Here is a 20,300-nt window from a genome sequence, read left to right as displayed (position 1 = left end):
TATGTACAAAAAAATATATTAAAAAAAAACAAGTAAATTGTGTTTTACTATATTTACAGTGATGTTATGTTATTTTACCTTTGACATGTAAAATCACAGTCTACTTATGTAAATTTAATGATATTCTAGAAAGACAGTACAAAACTATAAAATATACAGTAAGATACTTTGACATTACTATTTTTTGGAACAGTGTGTTCTGCTCTGTTTATAGAACAGAGCCATTGCTGATGTTTGGAGGAAAACCTGAAGGTCAAAGGATCTGCTCTTAAAAAACAAAAACAAAAAACCCCAAACTCTGTTATTACTAATGATCTTATTATGTCTCAGTTTGGACTGATTTCATCCTAAGTGAATGCCGACTGTGTAGGCCGACCTTGCACGCATCAGCAGATATCCCTAAAGTTCAAACTCATTTTGTTTTTATCTCAGCAGCCTCCAGTATTATTACACCACCTCATCCCCTCATATCGTCTCCCTCCCCAATGTGCACCGGTCACTTCCAAGCATTTCACGCCCACAAATCCTGGCTCTCCCATATAAGCTGGCTGAGCATCCTCTCTCAATACATTCACAGAAGCCTCTTCAGCATTCGATTCCCATCACACTGCCATCCAGCCATGACTTCAGCTGGGCGCCTTGCAGGACTTTGCATAATTGCTCTGGTGCTGTTTTATGGTGCACATCTGGGAGGTAAATTAAAGAATATATACATTATGCATTCTTCAAACTGTAGTGCTTTGAACCTTTCCATTTCTTCTTGTTGGATTTCCACAGAGACCAAGAAGAACTCTCGCAAAGAGCACAAAGAGCCCAACGTCCCGTTCCCCCCTGCCCGTCCCACCACTCACAATCTGGCTGCCATTTGTCATCAGGGTAGGGGTCGCCCCAGGTACCCTCCCAGTTTCTTCCCCAAATCCGGTTCCAGCCACTTTCGACGCCGCGGACATGCCATGAACCGCCTGGAGTCGTGGTTCAGAGTGTGCTGCAGTGGAGATCTAGACGAGCAGAGCAGCCAGATCCTCTGCTGCGCCCAACAAGTGGTGAGTCTCTGACTGAGGTTGCGGGACAGAAGTAAACCTGAAAACACTTAGCATATCATCAGGGAGAGTTCTGCTATTATTTACTCTTTATACAGTCAGTAGGGAATTAATAATGCAAATTTTTTAGCTTCATTGTCTATGAACTGTCCAAGATACTTTGGTTTTCAAAACTATAAATTCATACAAATTAGTATAATTTTAAAGAATACGACACAGTAAAGCATTTTATACCTGTATTTTTGTCCCCTTCACTGCTGAAGCCAGCAGTTTCCAATCACTTTTATGTAAATTGGTGAGTGACAGTTGGTTGTGCCAACAACATGAGGATGAAAATACTTCATCTAACTTCAAAACTGTTGAAGAAATACTTGGTCAGATGACATGCAAGCTAATCTGGAAGCTGCAGTGGGTTTACACTCCTGAAAAAGCTTTGGCTGCTTCAGGTACTTCAGCGATGTGTTCAGCGATCTGTACTTCACAGTTTCATTCTCAGTTACTCCTCTGACTTAAACAAGCAGGGACTGTTGTGGAGGGCCAGGCTAATAAAACATAAAATTAATATTTAACAGAACTGAGTTCAGCTTATTGATGTGGGCATCCTCAAGAGAGCGAGTTTCTAATCTTGCCCCTTGGAAAAATGAATTGCCCACCTGTGTTTTAGATCAGCCTTCTTCTAAACTGGCAGCTCATCACAAATGGATGTCTTCAGTAGTGGGTGTGTGGAGCTGCTGACAGGAGTAGAAAACCAGGGGAAGAAAAAAAAAAAATCACGCCTGAAATGTCTAAATGTACAACAACCTCCCTCGCCAACTTCTTTTAAACTTTGGCCGTAATTGTTAGAAGCATCCAGCTTTGACAGCTATGACAGAAAATAAAGGCAAATTGCATTTTATTTATCAACGTAAACACAATAATATAAATGAATTTGATCAAAAATTAAAATGACAAGATGATTTTCAGTTATAATACAAGCTTTAAAACTTTTTCTTTATGTTCAAGTATTTTACAGTGAAGCACTTTATTTTATCTTGAAATGTGCTATACAAATAAAATTTTACTTGACTTTTACTTTTAAAGTTTTCTAAAATACTCATGCAGATGGAAGATAAAAAGAAAATACTGACTGATTCTGAGTGAATCGCCGTGAGCTGCACCTGCTTACAAATCTGATTCCTCTAACATAAATTTGTGGTGGTAAATACTTTTTTTTTTCTTCCTCTGGCTAATGTGGCGATACTGTGTGACATGACTCTTCTTTCTTACAGTGGAAAAAAGCCCTGTCTCAGTTCTGTGTGGAGGAGTACTCCACCATGACCCTCCCGTACGAGTGCTGTGAGAACGCTGGAGAAGCCCGCTGGTCATGCTTTGACAGCGAGCTGCCAAACCCAAACTACACCTCAACACCAGGCTACGATGCCCCTGAAATCCCCGAGGAGCCTGGATTCACGTTTGACCCAAATACCTGCTAGAGGTGGAAAATAATAACTTCCCACTCTTTCACATTCCTATAGGGAGAAAGTATTGAAGAAACACTTGCAAACCTCTATCAGACAATGCTATCTAAATTTTGTCTTTGTCCCGTACAGCCGCTCCCTGATGCGGACAGGACATACTGGTTTGGATTACACTATCTAAGGACAATTAGAGTCCCATCTAGCCTTGTTATCAGCTCAGCATTTTAACCAAGCTTTGCCATATTAATAGGAAACACATTTTTAAAATGCAACTCAGTGCTTAATTTTATAAGGCTCACAGAATGTGTCTGGCTTAAATGTTGTAATTTCTGACATGTAGTGTTTTTAGAGAGCAAAATAAACACACTCCGCAAAGAGTCTGATGTGGCTTTTGTTACCATGAATGTCTGTTATAGGTTTGATATATCACCTTCAAAAATCAGTCTTTTTAACATCCAGTCACACATCTGTAGAATTATTTTTGAAAAAATACATGTGACGTAAAGGTCTCCACCAGGGGTCACAGTTGGCTGGATTATGAGCGTGTGTGGCTGTAACATGTTGTTGATGGGTAATAAAGGTTTCAGTGTGGTGTAGCATCTTTGTGCAGTAAAAAAAAATCTCAAATATAATCTTTACAACCACCATTGATTGAGTTATCTTCACTAATATAATCCAGACCACAATCACCGCAATGGTCATCTGTGTGACTCCTTGAAAGTAAAAGGTGAAAGCGTTACAGGAGTTAAAATCTGGTGACTCCAGCTCCCATATGATTTGACTGACATTTTGAGATTGAGCAAACCATTCAGTGACCGCTTGTTTCATATGGATGGGGGTGTTGTCATCCTTGAAGAGATGCAGATCAAGGTGATCACTCGGAACAGTTTTTTAGTAATTTGCAAGATCTGAACAATCACAAATCTGTTTTTGTTTTCATTTGTTATCAACTTTTAAAAAGGAGCCAAACTGATTTTACTTAAAGAAATCCCAAAGAATATTCATTATACTTAGTTCCATTTAAAGTTTTCTACTAATTGTTCTGCGCCTAACCTGCAGTGGCTCTGCATCTCACTGGTGAATCCTGTACCAGGGGTCAAAGTTCCTGTTTTTCTTTTAATTTTCTTTTAATACTTGCACTGTAATGTGGTTGGAAATATTTTCCATTAATATTATATTTTTTTTCACAGTCACACTTTATGCACAGCCAGATACATCACATTTTAAGTATAGGGTATTTTACTATCTAAAAGGACTTCACTGGTTTAAATGTAAGGGTATAAAGACATTTAAGCAGATACTTTACTTCAACACAACAAACTTACATTTTATGTTAACTATGATGAGCTTACAGCTTATGTTTCTTTTTTACTGAATACTGAATGTTTGTTATACTAAGTAAGTAAGGAGTAATTTTGGTAGGCCGGCCACTCCTGGAAAGGTTCCCTGCTTTTCTAAGTTTTCCTGATTTGTGGATTATGGCTCTCATTGCATTTTGCTGAAGTCCCAAGAAATTAGAAATTGCTTTGTAACCTTTTCCAGACTCATAGACCTCAGTGACTTTGTTTCATAGCTGTTTCTATAGATTGTGACATGCTGTGTTCCTCTTTGAGATCTTAATTCAACTACCAGTGAAATTGAACTTTTTCCACAACAAAAGAACAGAGACAAAGGTTTCTGCATGACTAACCACAAAAAGCAAACCTTCTTAAATGTCACTGTATGTGTGATCATGAAACACTGAAGAAAGTCATTAGCTTTCATTAATACTTCATTTATACTTAAATTTTGATACTTCACCTACATTTTATTCCTAATATGTAACATTTTTAACAAAACACTTTTACTACATGGTAATATTGCTACTTTTTAAATGCTATTTAGCAGTACAAATAAGTTATTACAAGTTATTTCTCTCTTTTATTTTTTTAAATATAGCTACTTCCTTCATTGAAAAAAACTGTTTATATATTTTACATTTCTTATTATTCCTCCCAAGACGTTCCTTAAAAGCTAATGCTTTAAATTACGGGGTTTTTTATTTTTTTGTTTTCCCCCCTTTTTAATTAATTTTAGGGGGTTCCTAAATTATGGGGTGGTGTTATTTTATTTTGAAAGTGTGTATGTTATTCTGAAATATTCCCCGGAAATGCTATTCTTGCCCAGACTAGCAGCTCAAACAAAACTGCCGCTTCCGCACTGCTTCCTTGTTTATTTGTTTTGAGGAAAACACCGAGTTTATAAAAGAATAAAAAACTTTTTTTTTCCTTTAATGAGAAGCTATAAGAACTTCGAAACACGATTTTCTGGTAAGTTAAATGTTTTTTGTGTGTATTTTCTATATTTATCGGTGTGGTTCATGTTAGAAAAGTTAAAGCAGCAGCAGCTAGCGTTGTCGCCTGTGTTCAGTTGAATAGCGCTGCTCAGACGTTTCGGTATCTCCCACATTAACATGTCACAACACGCATTAGCCTGTCTGTGTTGTTGTTGTGTGTGTGTTTTTTAAAAGTTACTTTACTCAACAGCCTACCCGGGGCTTAGTTGCCTTTGGTAGGAAGCTGCCGCCTGTTTATGTGCCCTTTGTCTCCATCAGCAGAGCTGTTCAACGTGGCTGTTGTTGGTATTTCTAGCATGAAATCATGTAGAGTGTTTACTGTTCTTGAGCTGGGCGCTTTTTCCACATAGGTCCACGCCTTGCTGAACTGACGACACCGATACATTTGAAGCTAAGGGGTGACTAAAGACCCCCAGTTTCCTCCAAAGCAAGTCCAGAGTGTAGTTTCTTGTCTGAATGGCCACAGCTGCAGAAGAGCCTCCAGGGCTACAGGGCCAGACTGGCAGTAAGTACTGTGTTGTAATACACCACCTTTCGTGCCAGTGCATACAACATATAGCCTGAAATAACTTTTATTCGGTCATACAGTTTCACTTCTCAAGGTATGTCTCAGAAATAAGCGGCCTATGACCCACGGTTAGGTCTCACGTGGTAGTGTACTCAAGATGTACTCAAAGAGGTGGGGGTCCATTCATATGGGACCACCTGGGGATAATAGAGGAGTAGCCAAAAATGCTTGCCTGACATCACGCATGTAAACTATGCTTAATTATGTTGACTTATACATGTTGTACACGGGCATATTTTAAATACATACAATCATTACAATGAATATAGAGGTGTAATTGAAGCCATTTAACAGAGCCTTTAGTAGGTTAAAAGACAACTTTTTCTTTGTCTTCAGTAAATTTGGGGCATCTCAAATAAAAGAAGAAGAAAGCAAATAAAAGTACTTCCCAGAATGTCTTAACTATTCCTTTAATGTGTACTAAAAATGAAAGAAAATGGAAAAAAAACTGTTTATTTACCTCACATTACAGTAGAATTATGACACAAAGTTTTCATCAGAGCATATGAGGTTTAAAAAAAAAACAACAACCCAAATTTTAATTGATTACAAAGGCCAGAAAGAAGAAGAGGGTCATGGGGAACCACTTTTCTTGGCCTGAGTACATAATTACATCTTAAATCAGATGTTTCTGGCTGTTCTTGATTTGATCTTTAAAAAAAAAAATTGTGGTCTGCAAGACAAAGTATATGGATCTCATGCTTCACAGAAAGTTTTCGTACTTACCGCACTTTATTAAAAATTAAAACAAGCTCTTTTCCAGAAGTTTTGTGCCGTTGTGTAAAATGTAAACATAGAAATATATAATCATTTTGAATTTGATGCCATCGACTCATTTGGGACAGGAGTATGTTTAACACTGACTGCTCTAGTTATGAAAACACACTGTTTTCCCCTTATTGCTTAACACAGGAATTCAGCTGCACAACAGTTTCACACCATTCGATCCCTCTGGACACTTTTATATACACCCTGTCACCTCTGTCACTACTCCAGAAAAATGTTTTTACTCAGCATCCGTTCTATGGAAATGTACAAGAACAGCATAGACTCTGAAGAAAGGAAACCAGTTGTTGACTGTAAGAAGAAAGGAGCGATGAGTAACCGGAACTGAAATTAGGGAAGTGTGAATAATAAAGTGTTGAAACAAGAGATTTTGGCCTCCTTTGACTAGTTTTACATTTTCTAATGTTGCCACATTTTTGTTAGTGGGTGTTGGAACTGCAGTAATAATAATAATAAGTCCTTACTGGATTAAACAAGGACCTCTTTCAAAAAATGCTGTCTTTTTAGCTGTGTATGTAGCTCCAAAAATTGGTATATTACTGATGCTTTCACACATGTGTGAGTTAACCCTGCCTTGTGAGCTATTGCCCTCCCGTACCAACACAGATTTTGGATGGTAAATGGTAAACGGTCTGCATTTGTATAGCGGTTTACTTAGTCCCTATGGACCCCAAAGCGCTTTACACTACATTCAGTCATCCACCCATTCACACACACATTCACACACTGGTGATGGCAAGCTACATTGTAGCCACAGCTGCCCTGGGGTGCCATGACAGAGGCGAGGCTGCCGGACACTGGCGCCACCGGGCCCTCTGACCACCACCAGTAGGCAACGGGTGAAGTGTCTTGCCCAAGGACACAACGACCGAGACTGTCGGAGCCTGGATTTTTGAACTGATAGCAGTCTGAATGGTCTTTCCCTCCCTGAACACAGAGGATGAGGCACTTATGCTATCCAAAAAGAATTTCACATTTTGATTTGTCAGACCACAGGCAGCAGCAGGGTCACAATGGGCTTTGGGGGTGGGGCTATGAACCTAAACATGACCGGTCCATATATAGTGAAGGCAAAAAGGCTTTGTTATCTTTGTCAACAGAGGTCTGAGTATTTTCCTGTTGGTTTTGGCTATTTCACAAACAAAGTTAGAGTAAATAAAAAGTACCCACAAACTTTGCCATTCTTAGAAATTGTTTAACTGAAATCAAAAATAGATGTTTGCTATTTAAAAAAAAAAAATGAAGCTGAGATTAAACAAAATAGAAATTGTTTATTATTGGTCCAAATAAGGTGCATCAAAGCATCAGCTCTTTCCTTAGTACTTTATCCATTTGTGTGAAATCGGTGGTCACAACCCTGAGTGTGTGTTTGATTCTAACCTCAGTTTTAAGAAGCATCTCCCAGTGCTTCTACCATTTTTGGAATATCACAAGAATACGATCGATACTCAGTTTTAGTGGCACTACGACTATCATTCATGCTTTTATTTCCTCTCAGTTGGATTATTGTAATGGTATTTTAGCAGGTATCACTCAGAAATCACTGTACAGTCTTTAGATTGCTCAAAATGCAGCAGCCAGACTTGTAAAACCCAAGCAAAGTTCGTGTATTTAAATGCATTTTAATAACCAAGATCATGTCCATTACATTTAAACATACTGCAACTGCTGTCCCTCTATAGAAGCCTGTTAACTGGCCCTACCTCATGCTTAACCTCCTAGGACCTGGCGTCCACTTATGTGGACATCACGTTTTGGGTTGTCTAGACCAGAATACTAAATTTTGCTCTACAAGGACCTGATATCCACTTAGGAGGACATTATACTGTCACTGTTCTATCGAAATTTAAAATGAATATCCTCATATGTGGATCTCATTTTTCTCAGAAACAAAAATCAGGTAAAGAAAAAAAAAATCAGGTAATTCTTTGTTTTTACATTCATCAGGTCCCAATCTGCCCAAATAGCAAAGAGAAATTAAAAATGCATGCCATGAAAGAGTTTGGGTCTTAGGAGGTTAAACATGAAAGGTGATTGAGTGTTTTCTGTTCGGGGTTCTTGATTTTGGAGTGACTCGCATGAGGAACTCCATCTCGTTTTGTTGGTGCTTAAGTCTCAAGTCTTGTGTGTTTTATTATAGATTTCATACCTTTGACATCATTATTATTATTATTATTATTATTATCATTATTATTATTATTGGTTCTATTATCACAGTCCTGGCAAAAAGCTTCAAAATGTTTGACATGCTGGAGAAACCCTCAGTGAGTTTTGAGCTCAGGCCCAGAGAAAGCAAAAGCCTTTCTGGATTTTTAAAAAAAATTTGTTTGTTGTCTTAGTTTTATTTGTGGATAAGGCAGTTGTGTACACTGATAATGATTTTCATGAGGGATGTCCACAACAGGATTGTGCTTGCCTTTATTGCATTGCTGTCTGAGCATTGAAGATGACAGGCATTTAATATCGCTTCTTGTGTAGATGAGAAATATTGGCGAACCCCTCCCCAGCTTTAGTTCTGCAAATGAATGCCCAGTCATCTTCCTTATTACAGTCGTCTGGTGATGTTGTCTGAACCGTGTTGATATTTGTTGCGTTAATCAAATTCAGAATAAACATATTTGTTAAAAAAACAACAATTTTTTGTGTCAACACAGTGTCCCAGCTGTTTTGGAAATGGCGCTGTAATATAAATAATAAATGTTTAAAGGAAAGTGAATCGCAGACATCATGATGCTGTGTCACTTTCACAAGTGTGTTTCCTTAAAGATGAAAGGAAGCTAAGTGTCATTAAGTTCAAATACCAGTAATATTACAGTGTAATACACATCAGGAAATTCACCGGCTTTCTATGACCTCACTTTAATAGCATCCTTATCTAATTCCTTCTATTGCACACAAAGACCTGCAGAGTCAGTTCTGGAGGAAACTGTCTTCTTTCAGAGGTAATGTTTGAGGTGTATCTGCATGCTCAGCTGCACTCTCTATTTTCAGTGTTAGGGAATGGTAGAAGCTGTTTCCGTCTGTGTCGTTTGACATTACTGCATCCACTGTAATAACTGTTTGCCTTATCTGTTCATTTCCTGTCCTGTGTGTGTGCGTGTGTGTGTGTGTGTGCAATTTCCTGTGTAACATTATGTCTTTCTTTCTGATTCCAGACTTGAATGGGTCTCGAAAAAGTGCTTCAGCTGAGGTGAGAAATTAGGGAATTTGTGGGGAAGAAACTGTGAAAATCTGTCTCGGTCAGTTAGGAAATGCACATTTCTTTCCCCATAAGCAGTTTGGGATTAGCCCGTATTCTGCTGACAGGTCATATGTGCCTTCCTGTTTGAATCGTGAGAATATTACATGTTCCTGCAGACTTACAATGAGTTCTTTTCCTCCTATAATTCTGTTTTGTGCCATGTTTATACTGACAGGGTCCAAGTGCTAGCACGTCTCAGGCTTTGAAAAAAATCGGGCATCGTGGGATCGATCCCACTGGGGAGACGACGTACAAGAAGGTTGGGGATCAGCCATTGCAGACTTAAGCACATTTTTTCACTCTCTCTGTAGAGCTGCATCTTACAAAAATTTTCATTATCTTTTCCTCTTCCAATTGTTCTCTTGATGAGTTAATGAATTATTTGGCTTGTAAAATAGTGATAGCACTGTAATCTCAAAATTTATAAGTCTGTGCCTTGGTTTGTCTGCAGCTCACTAAGAGATGCACAGCAGTCTCTTTTTATTGCCATTAGCTTAACCCTTCATAACCCTCACATATTATCTAATCTGTCCTGTCTTCTTGAATAAGTGCTCTCCGCTTACTGCTAGTGTTCATAATCTGGAAATCCTTATAACGCAAGTGCTCTGTGTCTTTTCCCTCTCTTCAAGCCTCATTGTGGAGCTTCTTTGTGATTATTCAGTTGAACTTGACACCCACAGGGTGTTTGTACAGGCTGTTGGGAACTATAGTTATATTTCCTACAATTTGTGAAGTCCACCATAATAGTGTTCCATATTTTAAGATAACCCCATTTTATCCTATAATGGACCTTTGAACAGCCGTTTGTTCATTCACTGTTTGAAACACTGTTTAAGGCCACAGTCAGACAGGCCTAGACCAGGCTATTAGATCACTTGACCAGAGCCAAGAGATCTAATAGCCGAGGTAATGAAGTACCTGTTTGTGAGTATTCCTCAACCAGTTTACTGGAGGCTGCTGGCAGCTGCTGGGAAGTTGGTGTGAAGGTGAAGTTTCCCAACTCGCATAGGCCAAGAGACTGGTCAGTGACCCCTGGCAACTACCGGTCACAAGGAAAGTGTGTGTAATCTGTGGGCGGTTGCTGGAGTTTGCTTGCAGTCACTTTGGTTGCAAAAATTTATGCAGGGCTGCAACACAAGCACCTTTGAGATTGCTTTGGTCATTTTTGCATGGACGGCACCATCTTGTGCGCAAACCCTTACAAACTGCTTGCTAAGTGGGAGTGAAACTGCGAAAAGTGCAAAATGGAAACGGACAATTCGTGAATTTCTTTGTTTGCACAGCTTTTACTTTGAAGACAAATGGTCTCCGTTTCCAGCTTGCGTTGCACTTTTTTCAACTAAATAGCGAGTATTTGCAGACAAGCTGGTGTCCTCTGTGCAAACTCCAGGTGAGCAAAGCAGTCACAAAGAGGTTTTTGGTGCAGCACCTTCTTTGCAAGTGAGTTCACCATGCGACATCCAGCAACCGCTCTTCAACCTTTCGGGGTATTCCAAGTGACCAGAGGTTGCCAGGTGGGTCATTAACCAGTTAAGGCCTGTGTGACTAATGCCTAAACTTTCTTCTTTCTTCCTTTAGCCGCCTCCCTTCTTATTGGCCTCCTTTCCTAAACAGCAAGCTTGAACGGCAGGTGGGTGGGCTACTGTGCTCACAGACAAGCTTGATATGACCATATTAGGGATGTCAGGTTAAAGGAAGCTGAAGCTTTGTACATGTTTAATAGAAGCAACAACCACTGTAACCATGCATATGAAAAAGCATAAATGGTGGACTTGAAAATGCAACCACTAACGGCCATGCGAACGAGCACTTATAAAAAGTGCACTTGTGCTGATGTGGTGGTACTTCACACTGTTTAGAGTACATTTTAACCAAACTGAAATATTTTCCTCCTTTTTAAGCCATTGTAGGCTTTACATTTATACCTGACCACATAGCAAGTGAAAATGAAAGCAAACTGAACATTGATCCCAGTAGAGATTTGCCTCTTAGCTGAATGTTGAATGTTGAGTGTGTTTGTACCATCACCACCACCCCACCTAACAGTAAACATGGCTCTGTTTGGTGAACATGAGTTAACCTATCTATTAATCTTTAGTGAAATGTCTGAAATAAAAATTGTCTCCCACCTGCCAAAGCTTGCAAGTCGCTATGCCACTTAATTTCTTGAAGTATTCACTTTGAACTGCATTTGTTGAGTTTGATACATGTAAGTTTTCTTTCTTCCAGACAACGTCATCAGCTCTGAAAGGTGCTATCCAGTTAGGCATCACGCACACGATAGGCAGCTTAAGTCAAAAACCTGAAAGAGATGTGCTGCTCCAGGACTTTGAGGTGGTGGAGAGCATCTTCTTCCCCTGGTCAGTCTTTGTAACGATGAATTAGTTTGTAAAGGAAATGAAATGCGTGTCTGCCCTGTGTGCAGACAGGATCAGGATATTTTACTTCTGCAAGCCTACTTTGAAGCTGTGTGGAAAATAATCTTGTGCTCCTCTGTTTCTGACCTGCAGTGAGGGTAGTAACCTGACACCAGCACACCACTATGGAGACTTCAGGTTCAAAACATACGCCCCGATGGCCTTCCGCTACTTCAGAGAGATGTTTGGCATCCGGCCTGATGACTACATGGTATTCTTGTATAATCAGCAATTGTTGTCCTTAAAATACATTTAAAAAAAATATTTCTGAGGAAAGAGAGCAGTTAACTTTTGGGGAAAAAGGAGTGTTTGAGTAACTGTGACTAGGGAAGTGTGAATAATGGAGTATTGACACAGGAGAGGAGTGGAGATGCTGTTCTTACGGTTTTAAAGTAGGGGTGTCAAATGTAAGGCTGGGGGCCAGAATTGGACTGGTGAAAATTCCAATTTGGCCCACCGGCTTTGAAAAAATGTGAAGGAGGGAATAACTTTCAACTGTATATTTATAAGTTTTACAGCTTTTCCTACTGATCGAGACCTCTCCCATCATCATTCATACTGCAAAGAAAATTCAGTTATAGATATCTGTAATTTTACATGTTTACTTCTTACAGTTTAAGCTTAAAGAATCATGCTGACAGATTTCTTTAATTTACTACAGCAGCATTTCATTATCATGTAGAAAAACGGAGACTGTTGACTGCTGTTGAAATTGCACTTCTTTGGCCTCTATTAAGATATCACATTGATTAAATGTGTATTTAAACTTTTTTAGACTGACAGATATTGGAGATATTTGGATATTTCATGTTTTCTGCCTCCTGCATGCTCCCTCCAGGTCCTGCCTCTCACCCAAACCAAACTCTGTATGTTTTGTAGTGAGAACACGGCTTCAGTCAGCATTCATGTGTAAAATGTAGCAATAAGACTGTGTTTTTTTGCTTTTAATCACATGTCTAAAGACCGTTTTTTTTTTTATGCTGTGTTTATAGTATTCTCTGTGCAACGAGTCGCTGATCGAGCTGTCCAACTCCGGGGCGAGTGGGTCTTTGTTCTACGTCTCTAGAGATGATGAGTATATCATCAAGACGGTGCAGCACAAAGAGGCCGAATTTCTGCAGAAACTGCTGCCTGGATACTTCATGGTAAGATTTGATGGTGACAAAATGTCCTAATCATCATCCTGTTATCACTATCAAATGCAAGGTCTTAGATATCAGTGGGGCTTTTAAAGCGACACTATACTACCCTTAAAACTAATCTGCAGTTGTTTTGTTAGTCTGCAACTGCCATAGCTGTGGGCATTATGTTTTTATGTTGTCCTCATATACTCCACCTACGATTATTATCATGATATCCCTTGGTACTCCTTCTGGGAATTTTATTCATTATCAACTTTAACTCAAGGAACTGATTAGAATTTAACGGCCAAAGATCAGCTTTCACCTCACATGTGTTAATTGTCGCATTCTAGTAAAATTTCACAATAGGAGTGTCCTGAGAAATTTTGCAGATATGTTTCTTTGGATTGAAGGACGACATGATTAGATTTGGTACTGTGACTTCACAAAACATGTCAACTAACACAATAAAATCAGAAGCTGTCATTTTGTCTTGAGGCAAAATATCAAAGGTCACATCTGGATAGGCATGGACGTAAAATGCAGCCAAACGGGTTGGTGCAAGACGGGAACTATGAGGCCGTATTTACAGTTACTGAAGTAACACTCTGCGGTCAAATATCGTTCCTACATTGTTTTCTTGGGCTGCTAAAATGCTGTGTTTGTCTTTAAAGTCTCTCTCAACTAGTTAGTCTGGTTTTCATTTAAAGCACTCGACATGCTTGTTACTGACTGAGTTTACTTTTACTCTGCGATATCTGGCTTCTTTTTTTATCAGTTTACTTAAGTCAACCATTCATTTAACTTTTGGTGACGCTGATACTGATGTTTCTTTTCATTTTGTCTCTATTGCTTCCTGCTACTCTTTTTCTTTCTGCCTTAGAACCTGAACCAGAACAAGCGGACCTTATTACCAAAGTTTTATGGGCTGTACTGTGTCCAGTCAGCTGGTAAAAACATCCGCATTGCAGTCATGAATAATCTGCTACCTAGTGCAGTGCGAATGCACCTCAAGTATGATCTAAAGGGCTCTACCTACAAGCGACGAGCCTCGGCTAAAGAAAGAGAAAAGGCTGTACCCACATATAAGGACCTGGATTTCATCCAGGACATGCCTGAAGGGCTCTCGTTGGACGCTGATAAGTACAATGCTCTTTGCAAGACCCTCCAGAGAGACTGCTTGGTGAGAACTGTGAAAACATGAGGCTACCAGAATAATAACAGTGTTGGAACTGGTTTAGATAGAATCAGTAAAATGTCTTAATTTCCCTCTAAATGTCCTGATCTTATAGTACTCATGTTCCTTAATTTCCATCCAGCTCCTGCAGAGTTTCAAGATCATGGATTACAGCCTTCTGGTGGGAATTCATAACGTAGATCAGGCCTGTCAGGAGCAGGCCAACGAGGAGGCGGGGGCTGGGGCAAAGGGTCAAGTTCAAAAGGCTCTGTACAGCACGGCTATAGAGGCCATTCAAGCAGAGGTGGGACGCATGGGATCCATGGAAACCGAGGACAGGTGAGTGACAGAGTGTCTGTGATCGTATCGAGCAGGCTTGTCCCACCAGTTTCTGTCTGAGAAGAATTACAGAAGACTAAAGGTGTTTTTGTTTGCAGAACGGGAGGAATCCCTGCACGAAACTCGAAAGGCGAGAGGCTGCTGGTGTACATCGGTATTATTGACATTCTTCAGTCTTATAGGTAATAATTCACTTTATTGTCCTCATTGAGCTCACATAACAAAAGAAGCACATGAACAGGAAAGCAGCAGCTTCCGTCTTTGTCTGCTCAGAATGCGTTCAGGGACCGTATCAAGTGTTAAACCCCAGTACACAGTCTCGTTAGCTAACCTGACGTTTTACACTAAAGGTCAGAGCGGACAGTAGAGAATGACTACGATCGGTCAGTGAGGCAATGAATCTTTGTTACTTTATTTAGAAACTGTGCAAATAAACGTTATCTATACCGGAAAGTCTCTGCCAACATGTAACCATGACGCCACCTGTGGTGACTAAAATATGATCTTATTTGTTCCACTGTGTACACGTGTGGCCAACATCCAAAATAGAGTTCACATGACATGAGTAAACAGGATTTCAGTATCCAGATAAAACTACAAGGGCACTTTCAAATGTTTCTACAGTGAGCGTGTGATAAGAAAATACTTCTGTTTGAGGATCTAAATTTTATGAAAAGCATAGAGGGGGAAAAAAGTAGTCCTTGGACGAATGGGTAAATGAGGCAAGCTGCATTGAGCAGTCAAAGTAGAAAAAGTTCTATATAAGAACCAGTCTAGTTACCATTTACCATCAAGTCAGAGTGTGTGTGTGTGTTTTTTCAGATTGGCAAAGAAGCTTGAACACTCCTGGAAGGCTCTGGTTCATGATGGGGTAAGGACCCTTACTAGTACTAGCTAGTTTGCTTGCAATGATTTAACAATACAGATTTTAACTTGTTTTATTTCTTTTTCTTCAGGACACTGTATCAGTGCACAGACCGAGTTTCTATGCAGAGCGATTTCAGAAGTTTATGTGCAACACAGTGTTTAGAAAGAATGCATGTAAGTTTATGTTGTCTCCGTCTGAACATGACTCTGTCATACCAGTGTTACTGCACAGACTCAAAGTTTCTCTGTCTTGTATCTAGTGAAGACCTCCCCGTCTAAGAAGCGCCGTGCAGGAGCCGGTCCTGTGAAAAGAGCGGCTGGCTCTGGACCTTCTCTGATGACCCAAGCCAGCAGCAGCAGCACCGCCCAGAGTCCTTTGCTCCAACATCAAGCCAGTTCAGACACCAGAGAGGACACCGAAGCAGACAAAAGTGAGGATGAAAGAGCACAGAAGCTTTAACTTCTCTATGGGGAACTATTTATGTTTCATATTTTTCATGACAGCTGCAAACATTTAGTCTTCTTACATGTACCACTATGGGAGATGCTTCTTTTTCAACACAGCAATAAACCGTTTTTGTCCCCTCTCCCCAGTTATGCTCGCAGGTCGTCCTGACCTCCTCCCAGATACCATTCCTCCACGCATCCCTGTTGCTAGCACTGTTGAAACTGCCATCTCCTCCTTGGGAAGCCCCAGATTTTTACCAGCAAGTCGTCTTCAGTCTAACACTCGGGGAGAATCTTCGAACAAGCAAAACGAGGAAGACAGCACCCCCAAGGGGTAAGAGGGGACATATAGTGTAATAGTTTGTGTATTAGCGATCCACCTGTCACTTTTATGACAGTACACACAGACACACACATTTTCCTACAACATGCCGGTGTTATCTGAATCAGTGTTGGGTGTAATGCGTTACTAAGTAACGCGTTACTGTAATTAAATTACTTTTCCACTGAAAAAGTAGAGTAACTAATTACTGTTCATTTTTAGGTATTTTAATTACAGTTACTTACAATGTACTTGCGTTACATTGTAAAATAATTAAACTCGCTGAATATCATTATTTAATTTCAATAATTTATCTTCTAAACGTAGAAGTAAACTCTGCCGCTTTAACATCGCTGTAGTGCAGGTGCACGTCATTTCGCGCCAGTTTGCTGCATAGTCGTATTCTAAGCGGAAGATGTCGGACTCGGCTGAAGTGTGTGGCTGTTTTATGAAATGGACATATTCCCGTCTCTTCACTTTTCTGAAACAAGCAGACAAGAATATTACAGTAATATGTAAGCTATGTCCTGGGGAGAAAAAACTATCGGCTGCTGTTAATAGCACGAGTAATCTACTGAAGCGCCTGACACGAGAGCATAGACGAACACGTCTGAGTGATCCTTGTTCGTCATCCATGGATAACACCGCGGCAACTCCTGCTAAGCAGGCAAAACTTGATTTTACTTCAGCAGCACAGAAAGCGTCTGAAGGTGAGCTTAAAAAATGATTGCAGGCTACGTTGTGGAAGACATGCTACCGCTGCGTACTGTAGAGTCTCCGTCTTTAAAAAAAATTATTTATTATTTAAAGAGTTTAATTTCTATTTGTCCACTCAAGATTTATAGGGATTTTAAGAAGTATTTAGTTACTTATTTAGTAATTAAGTTACTTTTCTGACACAGTAATTAGATAAGTATTTTAAATACAATATTGACTAAGTAATTAGTAATTAGTAATTAATTACTTTTTTAAAGTAACTTACCCAACACTGATCTGAATGCATTGATTAATGTCTAATTACACTAACTGAATATGGTAGTAGCAGAAGTAGCTTGTAATCATCTACTAAATGTTCTGCTTTGGATATAAAGTGCACACACCTGCTGGTGTATTTGAATCACCTTTATACACAAGAGCTGGACAAAATACCAGGAACAAAACAAAGTTCAACAACACAGTAATAACATATTCTAACAAAAATGTCTTTAAAGATGAAACGCTTAGTTTCACCTAAAACAGAACTTTATATATCCTTCTCTGAAGTAAGAAATCTTCAACTTCTCCCACTTAAAGTGATCCAAAATGCAGTGCTTCTTTCAGGCTGTATTAGAAGCCTACATTTTTAAACTCCTTTTTAGATAGGTCAACTTTCACATGATGTGTTCCTCAGTATTTTGTTTTTGCGTGTATGGAAGTGTGTATGTTGGAATGAACGTGTGATCCTTTGGTTAATGTGTGGCTTTTGTTCAAATTGTGAAACACTTTGAAAAGTGGAATGCAAATAAACTTAGGAATAAATGAATGACCCATTGATACACAGATTGGAAGTGAGGCTTTCTCAGAAGACAAAAATGTGCCTTAACCAGAACTTCAGGAAAGTCAACATTTTCCCAAAGCAGCACAGCATTCTAGGCATGGAAACAAGCGTCGAATTAGCTCATAAAGCTTTCTGTAAAAAATGCAGTGTATATTCTGTTAATATTTTCACCTCCACAACCAGTGCCTCGTACTGTGTTAAGGTTCAAATGCATCCTCATGACTCTCCTGTTGTTTTCAGGGCTCAGTCTGGGACTCTTGAAGAAAGTGGTGCTGAGGAAGCAATCTCACTCAGCGACATAGTCCCGAGTGCAAGCAACTGCTCAGTAAGTTGATTTCAAACCTCAGGTTCTGCTATCAAAATATTTACTCGTATTTGAAATTTTTTTAAACTAATACTCTTTCACTTGGTTTGCAGGTGTAGATGTGAGGAAAAAGAATGACTTGAAGGATGTTCTGAGCCTTCCTGAAATCTTATAACTCCCTTGGTATGATTTGAGGTACCAGAACTTACAAAAAAAAAAATTATGCAGTGCATCTCCGGGACCAAGAGGGATATGAAATGTTTGTTGTCTTTGTTTTTTTTGCACAATATGATGATGTAACTGGGCGGTTGTGTCGCGACACTAGTAACTGCAGACACGGTAATGCTGTAGTTATTGAACACTATTATTAAACCCATAGGAGAAGTGCCTGTAGTCACAACCAATGATCATTTTTGGCTCAGTTAAGCATTTAGTGTGGAAATGTTGCCTTATTGAAGAACTGAGATTCTTCATTCAGGCCTGGCTATATACGTCATTGTCCTTTTTGGGATTATTATTATTTTATTTTATTGTTATTGCTTCTCTCTTCTTCTTTTTTTTTTTTTTTTTTTTTTTTTGACCAAATGGCTGTAGCACGTCTTCATACAGATTTTTCTGTGTGCCTGCCGCCCACCCAAAGGTCCAAGTCTAGAGTAGTGTTTGTGCTACCTGCTTTGACGGAAAGCCTTATGATGAGGATTGAGAACACAGTTTTAAATAAAGTCTTACTTTTTAAAGAAATTACTGTATTCATGCATTGTAAGCTTCTGATTTTTAAAAGCTTACTCTGAATGCAAATCATGCTGGACGAAAGACCTTCAGCTTGTGCTTTTTATTTACCCAAGTATTCCCGTGGACCTGGAGTGCTTTTACAGACTGTGAATCTTAAATATCACCTGTGATATTCAGGCCAGAAGGTTATTTTAAATGTTTTCTTTTTATACTTGTATTTGCTCGTGGATTATAGACTGGCTTGTATTCAAATGAGACCGATACTGGTACTCGGTAGCAAAACTAATGAGTTAGTCAGCTTCGGTGTCACGGACCAAACCTGCAAAGAGAAGCTTGTGTTATATATGCAGTATGCAAGAAAAACAGAAATAGGAGAATCACACTAAACCTAACCACTTTAGGTAACCAAAGAGCATGTTGTGGCATTAGTACAAACTGGTACAATCACTATGTTTTTGTAATAAGTTAGGACATTGAAATTAATATTGTACTAGTAAAGTTGCAGTAAGTTTTTTTTAATATATATACATATATACTGCCAGCACAAATGAAAAATTACTGTTGCATGTAATTTGGCTTGTTTTGTTTTTCTCCAGAATAATAGACTCCTATTTTTCTAATTTTCTTTTCTTTTCTTTTTTTTTCAACACTGTGGTTTACGCCTAGCTGAAGCTAATGTGGCCTTTAACTGTCCTGCAGTAAGTCTGACCTTTCCAATTTAGATTATAATAGTAGCTCTCAATATAGTTCAACTTTTGTGAAAATCCTGTGTTAAGAGAGGTGTGTGTTTAACTTTGTGATATGTTTGGAGGGTGTTTGTGCTGCTTCACAGGACACAGTGCACACCAGCATAGTGTGCACTGTTGGTATAGTGCTGTTGTGCTTTTGTGACAAGAACAGCATCACTGACCAGCATAACACCTGAAACAAACCCTTGCTGTCATGGAGTTGCGGAGCTGCAGCAGTTTACGAGTTGCTGATGTGCATCGTGTGCAAAGAAAGCATCTACTTTAGAAATTCAGACATAACTGTCACCTGTACTTTGTGTGGGATTTTTGTGTTTGTTTTTAATTGATTGTGTTAGTTTTTAAGTGATTTTATTTTTCACATCTAACAGCACAGAAAACTTTTCTAAATGAACGTTTCAAAATGTGTGGTGGAATAGTTGGACCTACTTAAGTGTTATTGTTTGTTTTCGGTCTTTGTGGCCGCAGAAAACAAGGGCAGGATGTGCAAAAAAAAAAAAAGAAAGTGAGTAATATAGAGTTGGTAGGAGTTTTGGCTGCTGAATATCTGAACTATAATCATTGGTGGTACTGCATTTTCTTTTCCACTATTTACATTTATTTGCTGCCAGAAGCAAACTAAATAAAACTGCAACCATATATGACGGCTTCTATATACTTTCTAATTGATTTATGATGTGCTGTCTTTGGTTATTTTATCATTATGCATTCCTGTCCATTCGCTTTTTACTCGTGCATTCAGCATTTCCTAATTGCTACTAATATTTTTTGTCTATATTTATTACAATCTTAATATAACTTGTTGGTGCAATTTTTCACAGGCATTAGCATTTCCCTCGATCTCTTATTAAATTCTGATATTGA

The 20,300-nt window shown here is 39.0% G+C and overlaps 2 protein-coding genes across 3 annotated transcripts; both read left to right on the top strand.

The window, feature by feature from the left end:
- The first annotated feature begins 620 nt into the window (after positions 1–620).
- LOC135932573 (extracellular matrix protein 1-like) lies at positions 621–2,735 on the top strand. The gene is made up of 3 exons (XM_065470053.1): positions 621–693; positions 778–1,043; positions 2,309–2,735. The coding sequence occupies exons 1-3, from the start codon at positions 621–623 to the stop codon at positions 2,510–2,512; spliced, it is 543 nt and encodes a 180-aa protein (XP_065326125.1). The 3' UTR covers positions 2,513–2,735.
- A 1,962-nt stretch (positions 2,736–4,697) lies between these two features.
- LOC135932943 (phosphatidylinositol 4-phosphate 5-kinase type-1 alpha-like) lies at positions 4,698–20,300 on the top strand. 2 transcript variants are annotated; one of them, XM_065470723.1, is made up of 17 exons: positions 4,698–4,806; positions 5,183–5,337; positions 9,087–9,128; positions 9,342–9,376; positions 9,603–9,686; positions 11,657–11,787; positions 11,938–12,055; positions 12,837–12,989; positions 13,849–14,148; positions 14,285–14,481; positions 14,580–14,663; positions 15,304–15,352; positions 15,438–15,522; positions 15,609–15,779; positions 15,943–16,129; positions 17,895–17,979; positions 18,072–20,300. In XM_065470723.1, the coding sequence occupies exons 2-17, from the start codon at positions 5,289–5,291 to the stop codon at positions 18,075–18,077; spliced, it is 1,776 nt and encodes a 591-aa protein (XP_065326795.1). In that variant the 5' UTR covers positions 4,698–4,806; positions 5,183–5,288; the 3' UTR covers positions 18,078–20,300. The 2 variants fall into 2 exon arrangements, with proteins under 2 accessions (XP_065326795.1, XP_065326796.1); XM_065470724.1 differs by lacking the exon at positions 9,087–9,128.

Source organism: Pelmatolapia mariae, linkage group LG22 (genome assembly GCF_036321145.2).
Source record: "Pelmatolapia mariae isolate MD_Pm_ZW linkage group LG22, Pm_UMD_F_2, whole genome shotgun sequence".
NCBI lineage: Eukaryota > Metazoa > Chordata > Actinopteri > Cichliformes > Cichlidae > Pelmatolapia > Pelmatolapia mariae.
The sequence above is the reverse complement of the archived record's forward strand: the minus strand, read 5'-3'. Positions and strand labels throughout refer to the sequence as shown.

Bases quoted from the DNA above. Each gene is read 5' to 3' on its own strand.
- LOC135932573 (XM_065470053.1), top strand. From the start codon at position 621: ATGACTTCAGCTGGGCGCCTTGCAGGACTTTGCATAATTGCTCTGGTG. The intron at 694-777 runs GTAAATTAAAGA...GGATTTCCACAG, and splicing joins TTATGGTGCACATCTGGGAG to AGACCAAGAAGAACTCTCGC. The intron at 1,044-2,308 runs GTGAGTCTCTGA...TCTTTCTTACAG, and splicing joins TCTGCTGCGCCCAACAAGTG to TGGAAAAAAGCCCTGTCTCA.
- LOC135932943 (XM_065470723.1), top strand. From the start codon at position 5,289: ATGGCCACAGCTGCAGAAGAGCCTCCAGGGCTACAGGGCCAGACTGGC. The intron at 11,788-11,937 runs GTCAGTCTTTGT...TCTGACCTGCAG, and splicing joins GAGAGCATCTTCTTCCCCTG to TGAGGGTAGTAACCTGACAC. The intron at 14,664-15,303 runs GTAATAATTCAC...GTGTTTTTTCAG, and splicing joins GACATTCTTCAGTCTTATAG to ATTGGCAAAGAAGCTTGAAC.